This window comes from Lontra canadensis, unplaced genomic scaffold, assembly GCF_010015895.1.
Source record: "Lontra canadensis isolate GAN:19392208 unplaced genomic scaffold, GSC_riverotter_1.0 scaffold25, whole genome shotgun sequence".
Classification (NCBI taxonomy): domain Eukaryota; kingdom Metazoa; phylum Chordata; class Mammalia; order Carnivora; family Mustelidae; genus Lontra; species Lontra canadensis.
This window is the reverse complement of record NW_022631019.1, coordinates 20786672-20810734: the sequence shown is the minus strand read 5'-3', so window position 1 is coordinate 20810734 and position 24063 is coordinate 20786672. Positions and strand designations below refer to the sequence as shown.

At 45.9% G+C, this 24063-nt stretch overlaps 1 protein-coding gene and 1 non-coding gene across 3 annotated transcripts; one reads left to right on the top strand and one right to left on the bottom strand.

Annotated features, from left to right (window-relative positions):
* Positions 1–249: 249 nt before the first annotated feature.
* On the bottom strand, positions 250–21523 carry TRNAU1AP (tRNA selenocysteine 1 associated protein 1). 2 transcript variants are annotated; one of them, XM_032863938.1, is made up of 9 exons: positions 21428–21522; positions 20813–20910; positions 15703–15802; positions 15038–15090; positions 13006–13137; positions 11658–11777; positions 8045–8207; positions 7829–7862; positions 250–531 (listed from the first exon to the last, which is right to left on the bottom strand). In XM_032863938.1, exons 1-9 carry the CDS (start codon positions 21452–21454, stop codon positions 395–397), a joined length of 864 nt encoding a protein of 287 aa, XP_032719829.1. In that variant the 5' UTR covers positions 21455–21522; the 3' UTR covers positions 250–394. The 2 variants fall into 2 exon arrangements, with proteins under 2 accessions (XP_032719829.1, XP_032719830.1); XM_032863939.1 differs by lacking the exon at positions 13006–13137 and having other exon boundaries at positions 21428–21523.
* On the top strand, positions 16472–16572 carry LOC116871433. Its single transcript, XR_004383403.1, has one exon. It is a non-coding gene; the product is annotated as a small nucleolar RNA U13 (small nucleolar RNA).
* Positions 21524–24063: the final 2540 nt, after the last annotated feature.

The following is a 24063-nucleotide window of genomic DNA, read 5'->3' as shown; positions in this document are numbered from 1 at the left end:
CTTGGCATGTAGCACATGACCCATGCACTCTGACCCCAGAGAACCTTTAAGGATGCAGGGTCACCTGAGATGGCCCTCTGGGTTGGGTTGAGTAAGACCTATGATCCACTTTAATAACCCCAAACTCTCATCTCCCAAGAGTGGGTAACATCCCTATCTGGAAGACACATTTCAAAGACATTTAAAACCTTGCTCAGTGGCCCTGTGGTTTTCAAACTCCAAAGGCTGATGGGCAAAGGAAGGCAGTGGTGGTGTAGGAATGGTCATAATCTTAAGAGTTGATTACTAAAATCTTTACAAAACATTTCCAAAAAGGTAAAAGTTCTTCCAATACTTTTGTTAAAAAAGGAGTCTCTCTCCATCACAGTCTGTGTCCGCGGCTCCTCTGTCCTGACTAGATCATGGCGGGGATCTCCGAGGATACTGTGTCCAGGGGCTGCCAGTGACAGTCCATCAAGGCGTCGTACAGCTCCTCACTCTGCTCCATGAACTCCTTGTTGGCCTCCATCACATCCAACTGTGGCATGGGGTCTGCAAGAGAAGCCAGGGTTGGGTTCAGAGTACCAGAAGCACCCAGAGCCATGGACTCTTCCCACTCCCAGGGCTTCCTGCTTCCCGTGGGAAGCTCCCTGTCCTCTGTGTCAGAGCCCCTCGGGGCCCATAGGGGCTCATACCCACTGCCTTGCAGGGTTCCTTTAAGGACAAAAGTGGAGTTACTTAGAAAACATCATGCACAGCACTCCAGTCATAGTGGCTGTTTCTCCACCCCCCTAGACTCATGTGCCCTGGCATCAGTTTCGGGTTACAGAAATCTGATCAAAATGATTAAGTTCAGAGCACTAGGTCTTCGAAGGGAACATTACATAGCAGTGAAAATCCACCTCAGCTGCATACAACTTGGTTGGATCTCACAAATGGTGTGTTAGCAATTTACCACGATGAGTACCAAGTCTGTAGAGAATTGCTGAATCACTATATTGCACACCGAAGCTAATATAACAATTATATACCAGAATTGAATTTAAAGGCTGAGTTTTGAATGACAAAAGACAGTACATATAACTGCATTGTATGAAGCTAAAAAACAGGCAATACTAATATTATTTAAGGATGCATATCTAAAAAGGGAGAAAGTGATTACCACAAAAGATAGTCCTTTTCCCTAGCAGGGCCATGGGTTTTGAATGGGGGAAGGAAAGCTGCTGGAGGCAGGCAATGTTCTACTTGATCCAAATAAAGGTCTCATGAGCAACTGCTTTATAATTACATAATAAACTACAGTCTTGTTTGACATACTTTTATGTATACATTACATTTCAGAGTAAAAGAAGTTTGAGAAAACTCCTTAATCACTATGATTGATAACACTTTGTACTTTTCCTTGTAGTCTTGTGTTGGTCTAAAATGCACACACACAGGCGCCTGGATGGCTCAGTGGGTTAAGCCTCTGCCTTCAGCTCAGGTCATGATCCCAGAGTCCTGGGATGGAGCTCTGTATCAGGATGGGAAGCCTGCTTCCCCCTCTCCCCACTCCCCTCTGCTTGTGCTCCCTCTCTGGCTGTCTCTCTCTGTCAAATCCTTAAAAAATAAAATACACACACACAAAACACCCATTCATTAAAACACTTATTTTACAATTAGAGAAATTAAAGAGAACCTAAGGAAATAGATCTCCCAGGACTTGGATTAGAACACAACATTGCGGGGGGCGCCTGGGTGGCTCAGTGGGTTAAAGCCTCTGCTTTCGGCTCAGGTCATGATCCCAGGGTCCTGGGATCGAGCCCTGCATCGGGCTCTCTGCTCCGCAGGGAGCCTGCTTCCTCCTCTCTCTCTCTCTCTCTCTGCCTGCTTCTCTGCCTACTTGTGATCTCTGTCTGTCAGATAAATAAATAAAATCTTAAAAAAAAAAAAAAAACACAACATTGCTTGAGATCGTAATGCTCCCCAAATTGATCTACAGATTCAATGTACTGCCTTTCAAAATTAGCTGCCTTGTTTTGCAGAAATCGAGAAGCTGATCATAAAGTGTAGATGGAAATGCAAAGGATTGAGAATAGCAAAAACAATCTTGAAAAAGCACAAAGTTCAAGGACTTCCCCATTTCAAAACTTAGCACAAAGTGACAGTAATAAAAACTGTGGCAGTGGCCTAAGGATAGACCTAGAGATAATGGAATAAGATTTTAAGAATAAGAAAAAAAAAATGGATGGCTGGGTGGCTCAGTCAGTTAAGCATCTGCCTTCCGCTCAGGTCATGATCCTTGGGTCCTGGGATCCAGTCCCGCACTGGGCCCCTTGCTCGTCAGGAAGCCTGCTTCTCCCTTCACCTGCTCTACCTCTGTAAGCTCTCCCTGCTTGTGCTCTGACAAATAAATAAATCTTAAAAAAAAAAAAAAAGCACTTAAGAGTCCAAGCCCATCCTCTAACTTAATAGTAACTTCGTTTTCAACAAGGGTACCAGACAATTCAATGGTAAAGAACGGGTTTTCAACAAATGGTGCTGGGACGACTGGATGACCGCAGGAAAAGAGTAACGCTAGACTCTTCACACTTCACACAATTAACTAAACATGGATCAAAGAGCTGGAACTTTTTTTTCTTTTAAAGATTTACACAGCGAGAGAGGAAACACAAGCAGGGGGAGTGGGAGAGGGAGAAGCAGGCTTCCCACTGAGCAGGGAGCGTGGCTGGGGGCTGGATCCCAGGAGACAAAGGCAGACGCTGAATGATTGAGCCACCCAGGTGTCCCTGAAACTGTAAATCTGAGAAGGAAACAGGTATAAACAAGCAGTGCCTTTTAGATAAGACACCATTTAAGCACAAACAAAAGAGAAAGATAAATAGGACTTCACAGAAATTAACTTTTGTGCTTCAAAGGACATTATCAAGAAAGTGGAGAGGTAATTCATGGGATGGCCCAATTTTAAGTCATACGTCTGATAAGGGAATGGTATCCAGAACAGAAAAAAGAAACTTTCATAATGAAAAAATAAAAAAAAAAAGACAACCCAATTTTAAAATAGATAGAGAACTTGGAAAGTCGTATCTCCAAAGATCTGCACAAAATAGCCAATAAGCATCAACATCCATTAGCCATCAGGAAAGTGGGTATCATAAACACAACGGGATCCCGCTCGAGACCCACCAGGATGGCCATAACGAAGCAGAGTAACCACCACTCGTGAGGATGTGGAGAAACTGGAACCCTGTACGCGGATGGTGGGAAGAGAAAATGCAGCCCTTTCAGAAGAAAGTCTGGCAGTTCCTCCAGTGTTTAAAGAGTCTGCCATCGGATCTAGCAATTCCATTTTGAGATAGAGTAATGAAAACTTCTATGTCCACACAAAAACTTAACGCATGAACGCCCATAAGTAATATATCTTTAGAAACAACCCAAACGTCTATCACCAAAATGGATATCCACCCAACGGAATACTGCTCGGCCATAAAAAAGAATGATGTGCTGACACCTGCTACAACGCTATGCGTCAGTGAACGCAGCCATTCACAAAGAATCGCAGGTTATACACAATTCCATTTATTTAAAATAGCCTGGGACGCCTGGCTGGCTCAGTTGGTAATGCATGCAACTTGACTCTTAATCTCAGGGTAGTGAGTTCAAGCCCCACACTGGGCGAGGAGCCAACTTTAAGAGCCCGAATAGGTAAATCCAAAGAGAAAGTAGATGAGTGGTTGTCAGAGGCTCGAGGGGGTTGGCATGCAGAGTGCTGGTGGCTGCAGGAATCAGTGGTAATGGGTGCACAATTCTGTGACCACTCTAAAGGCTACTGGATTGTATGTACACTTTTTAAAAAAGATTTATTTATTTGACAAAGATCACAAGTAGGCAGAGAGGCAGGCAGAGAGAGACAGGAGGAGGAGGCAGGCTCCCGCTGAGCAGAGAGCCCGATGTGGGACTCGATCCCAGGATCCTGAGATCATGACCTGAGCCGAAAGCAGAGGCTTTAACCCACTGAGCCACCCAGGCGCCCCTATATATTTTTTTTCTTAAAGATTTTAAAGTAATCTCTACACCCAACGTAGGGCTCAAACTCACAGCCCTGAGACCAAGAGTAGCATGCTCCACTGACTGAGCCAGCCAGATCCCCCAAGAAACACAGTATATTTGAATTTAAATTTGATTATTAATAGCATGATGGTTAAAGTTTAACATGTCAACTCAGCTAGGCTATAGTGACCTGCTTGGTCAGACACCAGTCTAGGTGTTGCTGCGAAGGTATTATCTATAGATGCGATTAATATCTGCAACGGGCTGATTTTAAGAATATCCTTGGGGGGACAAACCATAAGAGACTCTTAATCTCACAAAACAAACTGAGGATTGCCAGGGGGAGGGGGCAGGGAGAGGGTGGTTGGGTTATGGACTTTGGGGAAGGTATGTGCTGTGAAGTGTGTAAGCCTGGTGATTCACAGACCTGTACCCCTGGGGCTAATAATACATTATATGTTAATAAAAAAAAAAAAAAGTATATCCTTGGGGAGGGGTGCTTGGGTAGCTCAGTTAAGTGTCTGCCTTTGGCTCACGTCACCATCTCAGGGTCCTGGCATAGAGCCCCAAGTCAGGTTCCTGGATCAGCGGGGAGCCTGCTTCTCTCTCTCCCAGTCCCCCACTTGTGCTATCTCAAATAAATAAAATCTTTAAAAAAAAAAAAATCCTTGGAGCACCTGGGTGGAGTCTGCTTAAGATTCTCTCTCTCTCTCTCTCTCTCTATCTCTCTCCCTCTGCCTCTCCCTCCCCCATGCTGGAGCATACTCTCTCAATAAATAAATAATCCTCAGTAATGTCAGTGGGTCTCATCTAGTCAACTAAAAATCTTAAAGGCTTAAATGTAATTGAGATTTCCCAAAGGAATTCTGCCTCAAGACTGTGACATAGAAATCCTGCTTGAGTTTCTAGCTTGCTGGCCTGCCTTACACATTTATACGTAATATATCCTACTGGTGATATAGTATAAATTACCTTTGGTACAAATAGCATGTGTAAACCTTTTTTTTCCTGTCATTTACTAGCATGTGTGTTTCTTTTGTAAATTATTTCAAACTTTCTCACTACTTTTAAGAGTCTGTTTCCTTTTCCAAACCAGTGCTAATCTTTTCACGTAAGTCCTATGCCTGTTCCTAGAACCAGAAGGATCTTTCTTTCTCTTGGAATCTTATATTATTTTTTAAAAGATTTTATTTATTTATTTATTTATTTATTTAAAAGATTTTATTCATTTATTTGAAAGAGAGAGAGAGAGCATGAGAGGAGAGAGGTCAGCAGGAGAAGCAGACTCCCTGCCGAGCAGGGAGCCCGATGTGGGACTCGATCCCAAGACTCTAGGATCATGACCTGAGCTGAAGGCAGTCGCCCAACCAACTGAGCCACCCAGGCGCCCCAAGATTTTATTTATTTATTTGACAGAGACAGTGTGAGAGGGAATACAAGCAGGGGGAGACGAAGAAGGAGAAGCAGGCCTCCTACTGAGCAGGGAGACTGATGCAGGGCTTGATCCCAGGGCCCTGGGACGGAGACGTGAGCCAAAGGCAGACACTTAACTGACTGAGCCACCCAGGCGCCCCTTCCTCTTGGAATTTTAATCTAAATTACAAGAAGGTTTGAGCATTTACAGAGGCTCCCTACAGAATCTTAAAGAAAGCATGAATGTCCTGGTTTCTCCACTCAGCGTAGGCAACAGCTATAGAAACAGTTCAGTAAAGAGCTCGATCAAGGGCAGCGGTCTGTGCACACCGAAGCCTGTGGATGCGTGTACAATAGAGCGTCCTTCCTCACTCTGAAGACAGAGCCTGAGCCATGGCTCACTGAAGCTGAGGAAGAGACGGAGAAGGGCAAAGACTCCTGGTGTGCCCCTCTGGGTGGGTATTAGGTTGAACCAGGAGGCAGTGTAAGGCAGCAGTAAAAAGCACTTAATCTGGGGCAAGACTGCAGGGGTTCCAAGAATGACTCCATCTCTTGCTACTATGTTGAAATTTACAATATCATTGACCTTGAACAAGTAATTTGACCCCCTTACCTTGGTTTTTTATCCTATAAAACCAGAATAAATTGTGGTACTTAGCACAACACAATTGTGAAGGTTAAATGCATTAACAGGGGCGCCTGGGTGGCTCAGTGGGTTAAAGCCTCTGCCTTCGGCTCAGGTCATGATCCCAGGGTCCTGGGATCGAGCCCCGCATCGGGCTCTCTGCTCAGCAGGGAGCCTGCTTCCCTTCCTCTCTCTCTGCCTGCCTCTCTGCCTACTTGTGATCTCTGTCAAATAAATAAATAAAGTCTTTTAAAAAAATATAAATAAATAAATAAATAAATAAATGCATTAACAGATGTAAAATGCTTAGAACAGGGCCTGCACATAGTACAACCTCAGTTTAACTATTAGCTATTATCAACTCCCTAAGCCTCAGTTTTCTTTTCTGTAGACTGGGTATTATAACGGCACCAACCCACCATCATAGTGTTGAAAGGTAGCAGGACCTGGCACAAAGTATGTCTGGTATTATTATATTAATGGATTAATGGATGAGAAAGAGACTGGAAAATTCTAAGGAGTTATACACAGACATTATACTCAGGTTAATATTCTCTTAAAAAAAAAAAAAAAGAAAGGACAGTATTCCCTGGAGGGGAGACTGAGTAAAGTCAGGGCCTCCAGGCCTGACTTAGCCCCTAACTCACTGGGTGAGCCTGAACAGAGCACTTGCGTGGCCAGGTCCCCATATGTCAGCTAGAGCCCCTGTGTTCTGCCTAGCTCACTCCCAAGGTCACTGCTGTTAGATTAGATGACAGCATATACGTACAAGTGCTTTCTTATTATTTTTTTACTTTTACTTTTTGTTTATTTTATTAATTTTTATTTTTTTGAAGAGAACATGTGCTGAGAGCCAGTGGGGTGGGAGGCAGTGGGGAGTAGGGGTAAAGGGAGAATCTTAAGCAGGCTCCAGTGTGGAGCCTGACAGGACACGGGGCTTGATCTCATGACCCTGGGGTAATGACCTGAGCCAAAATCAAGAGTTGGTGGCTTAAGTGACTGAGCCACCCAGCTACCAAAGTGCCCCAAGATTTTATTTTTTAGGTAATCTCTATACCCATCATGGGGCCCAAACTCATAAGCCCAAGATTAAGAGTACATGCTCCACTGCTGAGCCAGCGGCGCCCCTAAATTTTACTTCTTTAAAACTTAACATCTAGTCAGAAACATGTCCATTTTCAAACCTTAAAAATCCTTTAAGTATTAATATCGCATTTGAAAAATCATTTATTTGAAGGTTAGCAATTCCTTCAGTTTTACTTTCCTTTTTCCTGTGTTAAATTCCGTAAAAATTACACAAATACTTTAAATTAATAATGGCTATTACTATGTAGCTGAATGGGGTGATTTTTAGTTTCTTCATAATATGTTACTATATTTTCCAAATTTTCAATCTTACCTATTACTTGAGAATGAGAAAAAAAATGTAGTTTAAAATATACAGGAAAAAATTAAAATGAGATAAAAAAATGAATTTTACAAACTCTCAAACAAACATAAGGCAACAGTGTCACTGGAGACCTACACGTGGGGGGTTGAATGTCCCAGGTGTAGGAGTGACCAGCTCTCTTCCTGCGGAGCTGCTTCTGGGCTCTCTGGGGCTGCACACACACTGGGGGGCCACACGCCCCTTCTCACCGTAATTACGCGCCCACTAGCTCTGCCACTAGAAGGCAAGTTCCTCCAGAGCAGAATCTGCCCTGCATCCCTCAGTACAGTGGCCGCCCCAGAGCAGTCACCTGACAGAGGACAGGGGGATGAGTGAACAAACTTCTTTCTTACCTTCCAAGGCATCATCCCCGACTTCTTCATATGTCTGCCAAGAGACCAAAGAAAGGGTGAGAAGCAGCGTAAACTCCTGGCCGAGACGAGGAGGCCTCGCTGTTAGCAAATAGGATGCTTCATCTTTCCCCATTTTTGTCTGAAGCCTAAGCTCACCATTCCCCGGCCCGGGGCTGAGCCGAGCCGCCAGGAGCGGGCGGCCGAAGCCACGGTTACCTGCATGGTGCTCTGCGTGTAGCCGTACTGGGGGTAGCTGTAGCTGTAGCTGCCTGTGTTCTGGTCATAGCCCCACTGGGCGTAGTAGTTCTGGTACTGTTGGTAATACTGGTTGTAGCTGTAACTGTACATCTGACTGTACTCCACTGGCTTCACACGGCTCCTTAGACGGAGACAGAAACAAAAATGAATATAGGCCAACATTGCCATAGCACTTACTGCGTGCCGGGGGGGTATTCAAGTGGCTATATGCAGATTAACCCACTCAATCCCCACAACAAGCCTATGCAAGAACAATACATTTATTCCTGTTTTACAGATAAGGAAACGGAGGTCCAGACAGGTCACCTAATTTGTCCAAAGCCCCACAGAGATTCAAACTCCGGCAGTCTGGCTCCAGAGCCCAGGCTTTACGCCAGGAGTTTTTGTTGTTGTTGTTGTTGTGTTTTTCAAGATTTTATTTATTTATTTGACAGACAGAGATCACAAGTAGGCAGAGAGGCAGGCAGAGAGAGAGGAGGAAACAGGCTCCCCGTGGAGCACAGAGCCCAATGTGGGGCTTGATCCCAAAACCCTGGAATCATGACCTGAACTAAAGGCAGAGGCTTTAACCCACTGAGCCACCCAGGTGCCCCATGCCAGGTGGGGGTGGGGGTGGGGACAGGGACGGGGATGACACGTGTTTTTCTGCCAGCCACAAAAGCTCAAGTGAACACTGCCTGGAAAATCTGGATTTAGGATGATCCAAGAAGCATTTCAAACTGTAAAATGTCTAATCACCTCTTTCCCACACAAAAATAAGTGCTCCAGTAGCCTTACCATCATCACTGCAGTCACAGCTACAGTTTACGGAATAGGTACTCAGGACTTGGGCCCACTGTTTTTCAGATACAGGCCCCTATTTTAAGTCCTGCACAACCCTATGACAGAGCTACTGATTATTATTCCCATTACACAGATGAGAATAATGAGACTCTAAAAGGTTAAGTGACTCACCCAAGTCTACACCTAGGACTGGAGCCAAATTTAACTCCAAGACCACGCTCTGAACACCAGACCACTACACACAGCATTTGCCCTGACAGATGCAAGACACCTTGCGAGGCTCCTGAATCCTGCAGTCAGCAGTCGGGCCTGAGGCCCAGGCTCAGTGGATAGCTTTCTTCTCCGGCTGGCATGGCTACCCCAGCCACTGCTAACCAAAGACAGAATGTCAGGCCGGCAAAGGATCCGTTGCTTTCAAAAAATACACAAAACCATATATGTATGGGTAGACTTATGAGAAAGGCCTGGGGCCTGACCAGCAGCCCTAGATGAGAGTGATCAAAAGAAAACATGGCAGTGTGCTTCTAGAGGCCTCATACTGCAAAGAGCCAGACTCCCAAGCGCAGCCGCATGCACAGGAGGCAGAGGCTTACACCACGCCAGCTGGCCTGTCAGCAGAACTGTGACTGTCACATGGCGTGGAACATGCCTGTGTCCTCAGGACTGGTGTATGCTATCTCCAGAGTGAAGCCAGAAAGGAAACCAAGTCATAAGCAGGAGCTGAACCACCATAGCAATGCCTGTCACAGGAACCACAAATTCTCAAAGTCTGAATGAGCTCTTCACAAGCTCCTTTTGAGTTCAGTGCCTGCGTGGTGAGCAGGACTTGGCCAGAGCAGTGAGACACTCCACGTCTGACTGCCTTAGCACCACCTCCTGATGGGTGGCTAGATGGAGTCCAATGGCAGAGACTCCCTCCCCTGGCCCAGTGCAAGGTTGGAAACTGCTAATGGTCTCGTCCATGACTACCCGGCCATGTCCCCAAGGACTCTGCTACCCTCCTGATACATTCATGGAATTAAAGGAAGTCTCTCACCTGGGTCTGTACATTTCTGTTGTTGCTCTGTACTCAGCTCTTGCAGATAAACTCTCAAAGGGACCCCTTACTGCCCTTAACTCCTAGTGCTTGATGGCACCTCCCTAGACACAGGCACCGAATTCCGGTAAGGATCAACCGAGAAATGGAACAGAACACGACCTCCTTGCAGAAGGGCTTTTCCTTCTCTTGTTTACAGCTACAACTCCGATGTCCAGGCCAGGGCCCGGAGAGCTGTAAGGGCTCAGTCGCCGACTGCATAAATGCTAACACATCAGAAACCACCAACACCATCAACACCAGAAGAACCCGGGACGGAATACACACTCAAAATACCTGCAGCTGCCCAACGCTGCGAGAAGGACTGTACAGCTATAAGGGAAGGGGAATGCGTCTATGAAGAGAACTTGCGGGGGGGGGGGGGGAGACTGAGACTATAATCAAAAATAAAGAAATCAATCTACCACACGTAAACTGATCCACACTGAGTGTGTGTGTATATCTGCGTATCACGGATGTCTACAGAGAAGCTTAGAAGTCAGAAATCATAGTCACTTTAGGGTAATGAGGAAACCTCTTTTAAATATTTTCTCTAATGTTTTTATATAGTAGAGTTTATTACTATTTTTTTTTTAAGTTTATTTGAGAGAGAGTGAGAGAGCACACAAGCAGGGGGAGGGGCAGAGGGAGAAGACTGGGGCTCAATCCCAGGATCCCAAGATCATGACCTGAGTGGAAGGCAGACACCTAACTGACTGAGGGCACCCAGGCACCCCTCTATAGTAGAATTTAGAACAAATAACAGTTTTGGGGGGGCGGAACCACTCAGGCTCATCTTCCAGGTATTAAACACAGTCAAACATCAAAGAACCTCCAAATCTTTTGCTGCTTTGAAAAACCTAGCTCTCTGGAAGTTCTGCCCTCAGAATGCAGTCACTCTTCTATCCCGGGCATGGAGTCTATCTGCCTCGGCACTGTGGACCCGGGCGCACGGCAGGCAGGTGCCGTGTGGGGCCATCCTGTACAGGATGGCATGCTCACAGCTCTCCCGTCTCCACTCACGGGATGCCCACCCCACCTCCCCCACCTAAGCTGTGACAACCAAGATTATCTCCAGGTGTTGCCAATGTCCCCTGTGGGATAAAACTGTCCCTAGTTGAGAACCACTGCTTTGGCCAAAGGATAGAAGATTCTGTGCAGACAACAGCTGTCTTCTGAGCGAGAGACTTTGGAGCCGTAAGGGAAGAAGGGCTTTCTGACTGGCATGGCAGGTAGAATGATATATGCAATATTCTGTAGTGTTTGGATCTTTAACTCTTAGTCATTCCCAACTGTTAGCCATTCCCACAGCTAAAATTGGGTGTTTTTTGTTTTGTTTTGTTTTGACTTCTGCTCAATTCTTACTCATTCTGTGGGTAAATTTCTAACAGTGATACTACGGGGCAAAGAGCAGGAACATTAAGTACGCAGGACATGCTGCTTTCCCAGGACTGCTACCAGCAATGTCTGAATGAATCTGCCCTCGCAGGTCGTAGCTCTGCCCCAGCCACAAGCTTCTGGAGGCGCCGGGTCACTCTCATTCATCTGCAGCGCCCAGCACACTGCCTGGCAAGCAGCAGGCCCCCCTCCACCGTACCCCGCCTCCCCCAGCAGGCGGAAGCTCCAATTAGCAACAAGCAGAGAAGGAGCGTGGGTGGGGGTGAAGGGCAGCAGTCCAGAGGGCGGCCACCTCCCTGCCCGCGCAGGACTCACGCTTTGGGGATTGCCACACTCAGCCGCACAGGTTTTGATCCCAGGCCAACTGCTCCCTGGCACTCAGTCAGAGCTCTCTTCTGTTCCAGTTCATCTGTGAATTTCACAAAACCATAGCCCCTGCAGAAAACAAAAGCATATTCCCCATTTAGATCACAAATGTGATGAAAGATAGAGTCTAAGAATGGAAGAGGGGGTGAGCCTATCCAGCTCTGCAGGAAGGGATGAGGGCCCCAACAATAGAGGTAGGCTGCAGAGCAAGGTGAAACTCTGGCCTAGCAGGAGCCCGAGTCCAGAGGAATCCCCTCCAGGCCTTCACTGATAGGGCTCCTTCCCAGTGGCTTCCTTCCCAATCTACTGGAAATCCTCTTACCACCATCATCATTAGGGTAGCGGTGGTGGGAATAACAGCTGTGGTTCACTGAGCAAATATTTACGTCTGCCCTGTACACCAGGTATCACGTTAGGCAACGGGGCTCAGCAGTCACAAGCAGACAAGGTTCTTGCTCTGCTGAACTCATATATATTTTTTAAGATTGTATTTATTTGAGAGAGAGAACACGTACACACGAGAGTGGGGGAGGCGCAGAGGGGGAAGGAGAGGAAGAAGGAAAGAATCTCAACCAGACTTTGCACTGAGCCCAGAGCCCCACATGGAGCTTGATCCCATGACCCTGAGATCTTGACCTGAACCAAACCAAGAGTCTATCGAAACCAAGAGTCAGATGCCTAACTGACTGAGCCACCCACGTACCCCAGAACTCATATTCTACTTGGGAATGACAGCTGGTATTTCATGAGCCCTTATTATTTCCTAGGCACTGTGCTAAGCATTTCCCCAGGATTATCTAATCAAACTGCCCCATGATTCGATAACGGTAGTGTCCCCATTTTACTAAGGAGGAAACCAAGTTCAGAGGGATTCAATAACTTGCCCAGCATCATTGCAGAAGCAGGATTCAAACCCAGGCCTGGGGCTTATAACTCAAGCTTGTGCTTGTTAACTATTACTCTGATCAAAAATAAGCCTTTCTTGGGGTTTTTCTACCTTTGAAGTAACAATAATAGATAAAATGGCAAGCACCTATCGAGCATATCCTACAGCTTTATTTATAGCATATCATGTCACTGGTAGGTCAGGCCTGGGAGCAGACCCTCTTAATCAGCATTGGTTGTACTGAGGAAATTGGGTGAGAGACTGGGCGAGTCTGGGAGTCAGGCTGCACAGCACAGTCTGGCTCCAGAGCCTGGGCTCTTCCCCACTGTGCTACATGGCCTCGCTCTATAAGCCCCATCTCTGAGACAAATGCTGGAACACGGTGGCCATCAGTCATAGGTAAGGCCTTACTTCGACACGCCCGTCTGGTCCAAAACCACCTTGCCTCCCCGACAGGAGGGGTAGACTTTGACGAAGAATTCATACAGCATGCCATCATCCACATCTGGGGTCAGGTCCCCCACAAAGAGGGAGTACTCAGGGCTGAGAGGAGAGAACAAGATTCAGAGACAGACACCAAAAGCTTTGTTCTAACAAGCTCTTTTGGCCCATTCTAGGTAAACCTCTCCTGGGTCTTCGTGGGGAACAGCACATCTGATGGGACCTTAGCCAGGTCCTAATTTGTGGTGCCTGGCAGTCCTGGCAGAGAGTTATGGAAGCAGCCCCTGTTCTAGGGGCCTTATCCACTGAACAAAGCCTGTCTGGCTTCAAAGTATAGGAGTACAGGTTGGGGGCCTGGTCAGAGGTGCTCAAAAGAGAAACCTAGACACACTGTATTCGCTGCAAATATTTTTGTAAGTAATCTCTATGTCCAATGTGGGGCTCGAACTCATGACCCTAAGATCAAGAGTCACATGCCCTACCTACTAAGCCAGCCAGGAGCCCCTCAATGCAATTTTTAATTCAAATGCTAAAGATGGAGAATGAGAACTGGCCCTTATCTCCTAAGACTGAAAGCAGGGCTAAAATGAAATCTGCCAACTTTTAGAACATGGGTCAGCAAACTTTTTCTATAGAAGGCCAGATAGTAAAAATTTTAAGCTTGGTGAGGCACCTATGGTTTCTGTTGCTTTTTCTGTTTTCATAATCCTTTGAAAGCGTAAAAACCATTTTTAGCTCATGGGTGATATAAGTCAGGTCACATTGTGTCAACCTCTGTTCTAGAAAAACTATTTAAAAATAAATCAAACAAGCATACTCATAATTTTCTTAGTTCAAGTATGATACATATTTCTTGTTTAAATCAGAATACACAAAAAGATAAAGAAAAACAAAATTACCAGTAACCCAACAACTCGAAGGTAATCACTACGAACACTGTTATATATTTTTGTCTTTTTTCTTTGGCTTCTTTGTGGGTGTTTTGTTTTTTCAAGATTTTATTTGTCAGAGACAGAGAGAGAAGAGAGAGTGAGCGTACAAGCAGGGGGAGCAGCAGGCAGAGAGCAAAGCAGGCTCCCCACCAAGCAAGGAGCCCAATGTGGGACTCGATCCCAGGATCCTGGGATCATGACCTGAAACGAAGGCAGATGCTTAACCGACTGAGCCACCTTGTTTTTCTTTTTTAAAGTAGGCTCCACCCCCAGGGTCGAGCCCAGTGAGGGGCCCAAACTCATTAACTATCAGATCATGACCTGAGCTGAGATCAAGAGCTGGACACCTAACTGAGCCACCCAGGCACCCCTGGCTTCTCTTTCTGAATTTACAAAACTTGGGTATGACTACCTCATTTTGTTTTTAGCATTTTTTTCACTTTTAACATATTACCAACTTCCTGACCTGTCATCATTTTCTGCAAAATGACTTATACATGGATACATAGTACTCCAATTAATGAACGTATTGTCATTTAAGCCACTTCTCCGTTACTAGGATTATTTGGGTTTTTCCCCAGTTTCCCCCATTCTATGTAATATTTCAACAAATACTTCTGAGGCTAATCTTTGGACATGTCCATGTAGAATGACAGGGTCAGTGGGTACAAACGTTTTTAAAGCTCTCGCTACATTGTTTTAAAGCTTCTGAAGAGCACCCTGAAACAATCGATTTATGTCGCTACAGCAGGTCAGCTCTTACTGAACACAACATCAATACTGCGGGTACTAACAGGGTGGAAGGCTGGGGGCAGGACCAAATAAAGACAAGACACAGGTCTTGACAAGAAGGACACTGGGAAAAAAAAAAAAAAAAAAAAAAAAAGAAGGACACTGGGCAGGTCCACTAGCGGGGAAAGGGAGGAAGTCATCCTTCAGAAGGAAGGCAGAGTGGACGAAACTAGGCTCCCCAACCTCCTCTTCGGTGGTGATCAGCACAGTGATGCATCTTGTCTCCATCTAGACACTTCCTGGGGTTTGAAGCTACCCTGGGGCTACCCTGCACTTACCTGTTATCCGGTTGTTTCCCATAAGTGGCGTAGTTCAGTTTAAAACGTTTTGCCTAGAAATTTAAAAACAAACAAACTAAAACAGAGAAAGGTGTTTCAAGAGTCAAACAATATTTGAAAGAAACTGAAATGAATTACCTTGGCCAAAACATCTCCCCCTCTCTAAGCCTCAGCTTTCTCTCCTGTATAAAGTGAGGGGGTTGCACGGATGACCGCTAAGGGCACTGCCAGCTCCATGGTTCTACGAGCCCAGGTGTGCCAGCTTGGTGCGGCCGTAAGCTAAGTAACTGTGGGAAGAGCAGAATGTAACTCTCTTGCACTGTGTCCTCGCTGCGGCCAGCCTGTTCTAGCTTCTCAATCAGGCAAGCTAGAGCTTCAAGTCTTCCAGGAAGGGAGGCGGCGGTGCAGAGTGCAAAGGGCCTGGATTTTAGAGGCAAACCAATCTTCAGTTTGCGTCCTGCCTCTGCTACTTACTACCTGTGCTGCCTCGGACAAGTCATTCCACTTCCCTGGACTTCGGTTTTTTGGGCTGTCAAAGATAACAATGCCCACTGTGCAGGGTTGTTATAGGATTAAATAGAGTATGTATACAGTAGGACTTCAATAAATGATAGTTATCGATGACAATAAAAATGGGAACATCATCATTATCCAAGTGTCCTTACAGGTGTGGCTCCTGGCAGGGGTTTCCCATTAATTTTATGCAAACACTTCTCGGCTGTGGCCAAATCTGCAAATTCTACAAAACAGTAGCCAGCTGGGATTCTGGAAAGAAAGCAAACAAGAGAAAAAGAATGGTTACAGATGGGATTCCCAGATGAGACTGAGCCCTGGCCTGAGGGGAGGGAAAAAATGTTTTCCTAATCATAGCCCAACCTGTTTTTGTTCCCTGCTGTATTCTAGTCCAGAACTAATTTACAAACCTGAATATAAGGACTGCCCATTTGGGCCAGTCCCAGACTCATCTGATAAACATTCATTTATGCACTGTACCACCTTTGAAGTACTTTTGCCAAAAATATTTTTTTAAGATTTATTAGAGAGAGAAAACGTGTGCCTGGGCAGGCACACGCACATGCAGGGGGAGGAGCAGAGAGAGGGAGAGCAGCAGACTCCCTGCTGAGAACTGAGCCTGACTGACTTCAGGACACTGTCCCACAACTCTAAGATCATAACCTGAGCTGAAATCAAGACTCAGACACTTAACCTACTGAATCACCCCGGCGCCCCCCAAAATATTTAATACAATCCAATCAAACTCTCAGATCTAATGTTCAGTTTATAGGAAATGTAAGGGACAGAACAAGTAAAACACCACCACAAGGAAGCAAATAAAACCAGATTCCAGAATGTAGGACCCTAGTTTTACCTCTTTAAAAAGTCAGTGCTATGAGAAAAGGTAAGAGGTGAGCTTTTCTACACTTAAAATAGATGATCCTTTTGTAGTTGTAACTGTGATGACTGAGTGTTCATACTGTTGTGACACGTACCTCCCTTAAACTCTGTTACAACCTTAGCACACAACCTGTTTGACATGAAATTAAAAAGAGAGAAAGAGAGACATAAAAAAAAAGCTTTAGAAGATATTCTGGGGGCGCCTGGGTGGCACAGTTGGTTAAGCACCCAACTCTTGGTTTGGACTCAGGTCATGATCTCAGGGTACTGAGTCCCCAGTCTGGCTCCCTGCTCGGTGGGGAGCCTGCTTCTCCCTCTGCCCCTCCCCACTGCATATGCTCACACTCTGTCTCCCTCTCTCAAATAAATAAATAAATAAAATCTTAAAAAAAAAAAAGAATATTCACATTATTGTGTAACCACGGACTGCATTCTTAAGCACTGTACTCTGTTGCACATTATTTTCTACAGGTCTTATCTTTTTCCCTTATTTTCTTGGGTCTTAGTTTTTAAATTTGCATTTATTTATTTTACAGTATTCTTATAGGCCACTTCAAAGTCTGTCAAATGAGGCAAGACATAAATGTGATGTGTCTGTAAGTACCACCATAAGAAACAGCCAGAGTTTAGTAATCATGGATAGGAAAAGATAGTTCTAAATCTGATTTCAATAAAGCAGAAAGTATTACAGAATGTGTTTTCATACCAGTAGCTGATTATCTAGGGTTTTCTGTTTACAAGAGCAAAAAGAAGAACAATATTTAGGCTAGTATGATCTACCTCTACCTAGTAGAGGACCTGTTCCTAGAATACAGTGCAAATAAAAAGCAAGTGGAGGGACATTGTAGGGAAGTGCGGGGGGATGTAGGCACCAATGCTAAAGAGGAGGGAGCAGCAGAGCCCTGGCCTCTCAGCAAAGGCTGGGATGCTGCTGGCTCTCCCTGAGTGTAGCTAGTACAGGTTCTTCATCCCTGCTCTGGGCTGCAGCTCCCAGACCTCAGGATGAAAACTTGAGGGCCCCGTGGACTAGTGCATGTGAGGGGGTTCTCCCTGAGAAACATTCCACAGATGGGCACAGGGTCTTTTCTGAGACTGTTCATCAGACCTGAAGGCTCAGAGTCAAGGTGTGTTAATGGCCTCTTGTAGCAGGACCTAGGGAGCCCCTCTGTGGTCTACTCTCACCCTATTTTCTACCAGGCTGTGTAATTGCTTCTCCTTTTCCACCTGTCCCCTGTCAGGTCCTGGGGACCTGCCTCCCAGAAGCCAGGCAGAGACAGGCAATGAGTTCTCTATGCCAGCCTCAGAGTCACTGAAAACTTCTGCTTCATTTGATACAGAAACACCTACCGAGACATGCCAGCGGAAAGGCCTGTCCTTGCCAACTGTAGAGAACAGGCATGGAACCACGTTTATTTCTGTAGGACCTATATAATACGCTCCTGTCTAGAGTGTTCTGTTGTTAGGAGTTTGGGGAAGTTGGTTCCTAGTGATCACCTGGCATGGTGATGGTTTTTCCATAGTCCCTTCCTCATCCGCACTGCATACCTGTGTATCAATGGCCTCGTGGCTACCTTGGTCTTTTCTCATTTCATAAAATGGTTGAAAGAAAAAAAAAAAAAGCCGAAACAAAACAAACCAACAGTTTCTAGGTATGAAGCTGCCTTGGCCCCTCCAGCCAACCTAGTAGTCTTTTAAGTTTTAGCAAGCACCCTTAACCCACACGACTGATGAACTAAACCTTTGTACATTTATAGATCCTGCATTCTTTCCTAGAAAGAACACAGCACTTCTCCATGTCACCAGGCTCTCTTGCACCACCCGGGGCACCAAGAAACCAAACCCTCTTGCACAACACCTCTCCTACCCCTCACCAAGGAGCCAGAACCCACTGCAACACCTCCAAGCACTATGATAACATCTGTCGCTGGCACCATCGAGACTGCATGTAGTCACAAGTTGTCACAGACCACGGCACTCCCTTAACTGATTAACTGCCCCAAATCACTTTAAAAACTCCTGGGCCAGGAGAAACCTTGGAGTTGGCTTTTGGACAAGAGTCCACCTTCTCCCTAAGTAGCCGGCCGGCTTCCTGAATAAACCTCATATTCCTTTCCAATCAAAACTCATCTCTTGTGGGGGTGGGGGGATGCAAGGGGAAAATTACTCCTGTCTAGAATACTGGCCTTTTCAGCCAAAGGCAGCCACACCTGGGTTTCAGAAACAGGTACCGGATTCCAAATACACAAAGTACCTGTCAACCAACCAGCCAGAACTGACCACTCCCACTTCATCTCTCCCATATGTATTTTTCAACCATTTGACATTTTAGCAGCTGCTTTAGTAGAGTACTGGCAGAGCAGCTGCTCAGTAAACACTGCCAAACCGATAAGAGAATCCTTCTTTTTCTAACTAGACCCCTTAAGAGAAGGAAGAATGGGGAGGCAATATAGCACCACTATCTCCAAATATTCTCTGCATTTTGTTTTGTTTACATATTTACTGTTCTGCTTCCCCATGAGAATGTAGTAAACTCCATGAGAGGAGGGACTATGCCCGGTTTGTTTCAACCACGTATCCCGGGAACCTTGAACAACAGCACACAGTACTCGTTCTATAAATAACTTAAGTGAATGACATGAGTTAAGGGCACTCATGACTATAAGAACACATCTGAGTCCTGGCTTGTCATTTAATAGCTCTGTAAACTTTAAGACAGTTATGAAGCTTCCTAATAATAGTACTTGGACTTTTTTGTATTTAAGAAATGATTTTAGGGATGCCTGGCTGGCTCAGTCCATGGAGCTTGCAACTCTTGATTTTGGGGTTGTAGGTTTGTTTTAAACATTTTATTTATTTATTTGACATGGGGGGGAAGAGGGGAGAAGAGAGCAAGCGCAAGCAGAGGGAGCAGCAGGCAGAGGGAGAAGCAGGCTCACCGCTGAGCACGGAGCTGGATGTAGGGCTCGATCCCAGGACCCCCGGGATCAACCTGAGCATAACCAATTGAGCCACCCAGGTACCCCAATGGGGTTGTAAGTTTGAGGCCCACATCAGGTATGGAGATTACTTAAAAATAAAATCCTTGGGGCGCCTGGGTGGCTCAGTGGGTTAAAGACTCTGCCTTCGGCTCAGGTCATGATCCCAGGTCATGATCCCTGGGATGGAGCCCTGAGTCAGGCTCTCTGCTCGGCAGGGAGCCTGCTTCCCTTTCTCTCTCTGCCTGCCTCTCTGCCTACTTGTGATCTCTGTCAAATAAATAAAATCTTTAAAAATAAATAAATAAAATCTTTTTTTTTTTTTTTTAGATTTTTTTAAAGATTTATTTATTGGGGCACCTGGGTGACTCAGTCGGTTAAGATTCTGGCTCAGGTCATGATCTCAGTGTTGTACAATCAAGCTCTGCATAGGATAAATAAATCTAAAAAAACCAGAATTTTTTTCTAAAGAATTTATTTATTGATGACAGAGAGAGATAGCGGGAGAGGGAACAAAGCATGGGGGAGCTGGAGTGGGAGAAGCAGGCTCCCTGCTGAGCGGGGAGTCCCAGAATACTGGGATCATGACCTGAGCCAAAGGCAGACACTTACCAAATGAGTCACCCAGGTGCCCCTAAAAAAATAGAATCTAGAAAATCATTTCTATTTTTCACTTTTTCAAAGAGAGAGAGCAAGCGAGAACACATGAGCAGGAGGAGGGGCAGAGGGAGAGGGAGAACCAGACTCCTGGCTAAGCAGAAAGCCCACTTCCCAAGATCATGACCTCAGCTGAAAGCATACGCTTAACTGACGGAACTCTGTGCCCTGGGAGAGAATCTTAAGCAGGCTCCACACCCAACGCAAAGCCCCACTGCAGGCTTGACCTCAGGACCTTGAAATCATGACGTGAGCCAAAATCAAGAGCCCAGGTTTATGACTGAGCCACCCAGGTGCCCTCTCTACCAGCCCCCACAAATGACTCTGAAGTGCTTACTACCTAGTAGATCATAATCTGTTTATATTTATTGAGCATAAGACATATGCCAGACTGCTCTAAATGCTGAATGTAAACTAACCATTTAATCCTCACCATAACTCTGTGAGGTAGATGGTGTTATCATCTCCATTTTCATAGTCACAGTGACATGGAAATGGAGAGGTTTAGTATTTGCCCAAGGTCACACAGTAGATCTAGCTTTTTCAGTCTGACTCCCCAAAGTCCAGTCCTTAAGCAATATGCTATACTCCCTCTCAGTAAGTCCCCAAATGTTAACGTTTATAACATTACATTAACTAGTATTAGGGGTGAGAAGCCCTGACTTTTCGATGTTTACATTCTCGAGAATGACACTGGCCGCACGGTCTATTAAAGGAGAACTGAGAAGATGGAAGGAGAAAAATGTACCCAGTGAGGCGGTTTCGGATAATTTTGACGCTCATCACGGTCTCCCCCATGGTGGCAAAGGCTCTGGAGATGAAATTCTCATCCATGTAGGGCTCCAGCTGCGTAAATACATGAGCAGAGGATTAAGGCCAGCGTCCAAGCTCCTCATTCCCGAGTCCAGAGCCCAGAGCCCACCCAGGGCTGGTGGGGGCGGGGCTGAGGGGAGTGGAGATTTTCATCTACACAGTGGCCTGAATCCCACCTCCCACGTTTTCAATCCTTTGCCTCCCCCTTCAAACTTCGTCCCTTTCGGGAGCCTCCTCTCTGGATCTAAGAACCCTATCCCTCCAGTCCTAGAACCACAGCGTCCTTCATTCCTTGGGATTCCTGCCGTTCTATCCCCATAAAGAGCCTCCCTTTCCCTTCCAAGAATGCAGTCGGAAGGCCAGGAACCCCCATCCTCAGACTCGGTCCCCTTCACCTAAATTCTGGGACTCGCCTGTGTCACCTAAAGAATTCCTATCCCCATTCACTTCCACCCTTCTGGGATTGGAAGGACCCTCCCCTTCAGCCTCTTCCAACCCCCGTGACACTAAGGTTCGTCCTTCTCAGACCCGAGCAGCCGCCCTCACTCACGTCGCCCATCCACAGACTGGCCGCCATGCCTGCAGCCGGGCCCAGAGTGTGCGGGCAGAGGAGGCCAGAGCCGGCGCCAGAGTTGGGCGCCGGGACCGCCAGGGAGCATGCGCCTCCGACGCCTTCTGCGCACGCTCCGAACCTCAGCTCCCAGGGCCGCGCCGGGATTCGCTGCTCCGGGTTTCCCCGACGACCCGGCTGATTGGGCGCGGAGCTCCTGGACCCCGGAGGGCTGAGACAAGGCGGAGTCCGCGGGCTGGGGCGGAGCAGGCACTGTGCCGGCGCTCGGGTTGCTCGGGAAACTGGCTTTCTCGCGTTTCTTTCTGACCATGTATTCAAACACACGTACTTTTTAAGATTATAAAACCTGGGGCGCCGGGGTGACTCGGTCGGTTAAGCGTCTGCCTTCGGCTTAGGTCATGATCCCAGTGTCCTGGGATCGAGCCCCATGGCGGGCTACCTGCTCAGGGGATAGCCTGCTTGCCCTCTGCCTCTGTCCCTCTTCCTGCTCTCTTGCTCACTGGCTCTCGATCTATCTCAAATAAATAAAATCTTAAATAAAATAAAATTATAAAACCAATTATGCTCACTGTAAAAAACAAAAACGATAAAACCCAACAAACCTGCAAATAGTCCCCTTTGGGAACCAGGGCGATCCAGTTCCACTGCGTGACCTTAGGCAAAGCACAGGTCTGCCCCAGCCACCCCCTGACCCTGTTTCCCAGTTTGCAAGACATGAGATTGTTGCTGAAGTTAGATGGGATTCTTCCATCATTCCTGTGTATAGCCCTGGAGTGGAAAGAGGGGGCGGAGGTTTCCAGGGAGTGTAAATTGACACAACCCTGTCATCTCAACCAAATAATCCCAAATCTCATCACTCTACTTTTTGGAGTCCAGTATCGACTACCGTAACCCAAAGCGCCAGCTCTTAACTTGTTCCAGAACAATGACCTGTCCATGGAAGGCCTTCAGTGAACACTGATTAAAATGACTAGATAATCCCCACAGTTTAACTCTCCTAGTCCGGGAGCGTCTAAGGCAAAGCCTCACCTTGGCGCCCATTTCTTAGAATGGGGAGCTTCTGTAAGTGATCAACTCTAACAGTGAGGTGCTTTAAGATCCCTTTCTGGGGCTCCCTCTGGGCTGATAAGCCACTAGGCCCTTCTTTACCAGTTTCTACCTCCTAAATTCAGGGCCTTAGCCCCCCAAGTGCTTACGCGTCTGAAAACTTGAGATCCAGCCACTAGCTGCCACATTCCCAGGTTTATCCTACTTACAGCGGTTAAGTAGCAAGTATAGCGTCTGGGAGGTTTGGCTATCAATCCCAGCCCCCTCTCACTAATTATTTTGGCAAGTTACTTAGCCTGAGACTAATATGGATAACAGCCATGCTTACCACATTGGGTGTTGTGCGGAGAAAATGAGAAGTTGGGAAAGTACTTGGCCCCATGCCTAGCATCCAGTAAAATTCTCCAACATGGCATTTGGAGGCCTTCAAATTAGAGCAGAGAGCTGTTCGTTTAGTACTATTTGCCCACCCCTCTGCTGTGCTCTTTGCTTACTACACGTGGAAGACGTTTAAATCTGTTTCTTTTTAATTCAGAGTGTAAGCTTAATGAGACAGGGATTCTTGTGTTTTGTTTCTAATCAAATTCCTACAACAGTGTCTGAGATATGCTAGGCGCTGAGAAAATATTTGCCTATTTTATGAAAAGATAAACAGCAGCCCCTTACCCTATCGATCCCTACCCCCAATTCCCACTCTCTTGAGGCTGTTTCCACATCTCCCTAGAATCTGCACATTTCTAAATAATGTACTTTCTCATTTGTAGTTTCAGGAATCTTAGCGACTGTCCTTCATTCATACATATACACTTCTCCATCTTCTGATTATAATTTCTTATAAAAAAGGAACACCTGGCTGGCTCAGTCAGTAGAGCATGCCACTCTTGATCTTGGGAGTGAGGGGGTGTGAGTTCAAGACCCACACTGGGCAAAAAATAAAACAAAATGTCTGTCAAAGCAATATTGAACATTTACATTACAACTTTGTAAATATTTATAGCAGCGCCACATTGTGTACTATGATTACATTTGTTTTGGGGTAATCAATCCAGGTTGGAAGAGGATGAGGGAAAACATAAAAGAGGGTATTTGATGTACTTGAACAAAAGGAAACTTACATTTAAGACATTGGCACTAACAAAAAACTACACATGTGAAAAACAAGGCAATTATGAACTATAAGGAACAACAACAAAAATATACAATTGTCAGAATGGCAAGGAGTATATTATAGAGTACTACGTGACTGTTCTCATATATGTAAAGCACCTTCAGAGAGCTTTAGAACACTTACGTGCCATACAAGGAAAAGGAATTGAAGTTCGAGGCTCAGGTAGAGGCTGATTTAAATTCCAGCCTGGGTTGTGCATTTGGTAAGTAGCTTCTTGACCTTAAGCAAGTCACAACTCTCAGGGACTGGTTCCCAAGGGACAAGTATGACTGTGCAGGGCAGATGTAAGGATTAAAAGAGCTATTATTGCATGTAAAGTGTTCAGCACAATGCCTGGCTCCTTTTAAGTTCCAATACAGAAGAGCTGTTATTACGAACAGAGTATTTTCAACATGCTATC

Bases quoted from the DNA above. Each gene is read 5' to 3' on its own strand.
- TRNAU1AP (XM_032863938.1), bottom strand. From the start codon at position 21,454: ATGGCGGCCAGTCTGTGGATGGGCGAC. The intron at 15,091-15,702 runs GTAAGGACACTT...TTAAATTTCTAG, and splicing joins CCCTGCCAGGAGCCACACCT to GCAAAACGTTTTAAACTGAA. The intron at 13,138-15,037 runs GTAAGTGCAGGG...CTCTCCTCTCAG, and splicing joins GGGAAACAACCGGATAACAG to CCCTGAGTACTCCCTCTTTG.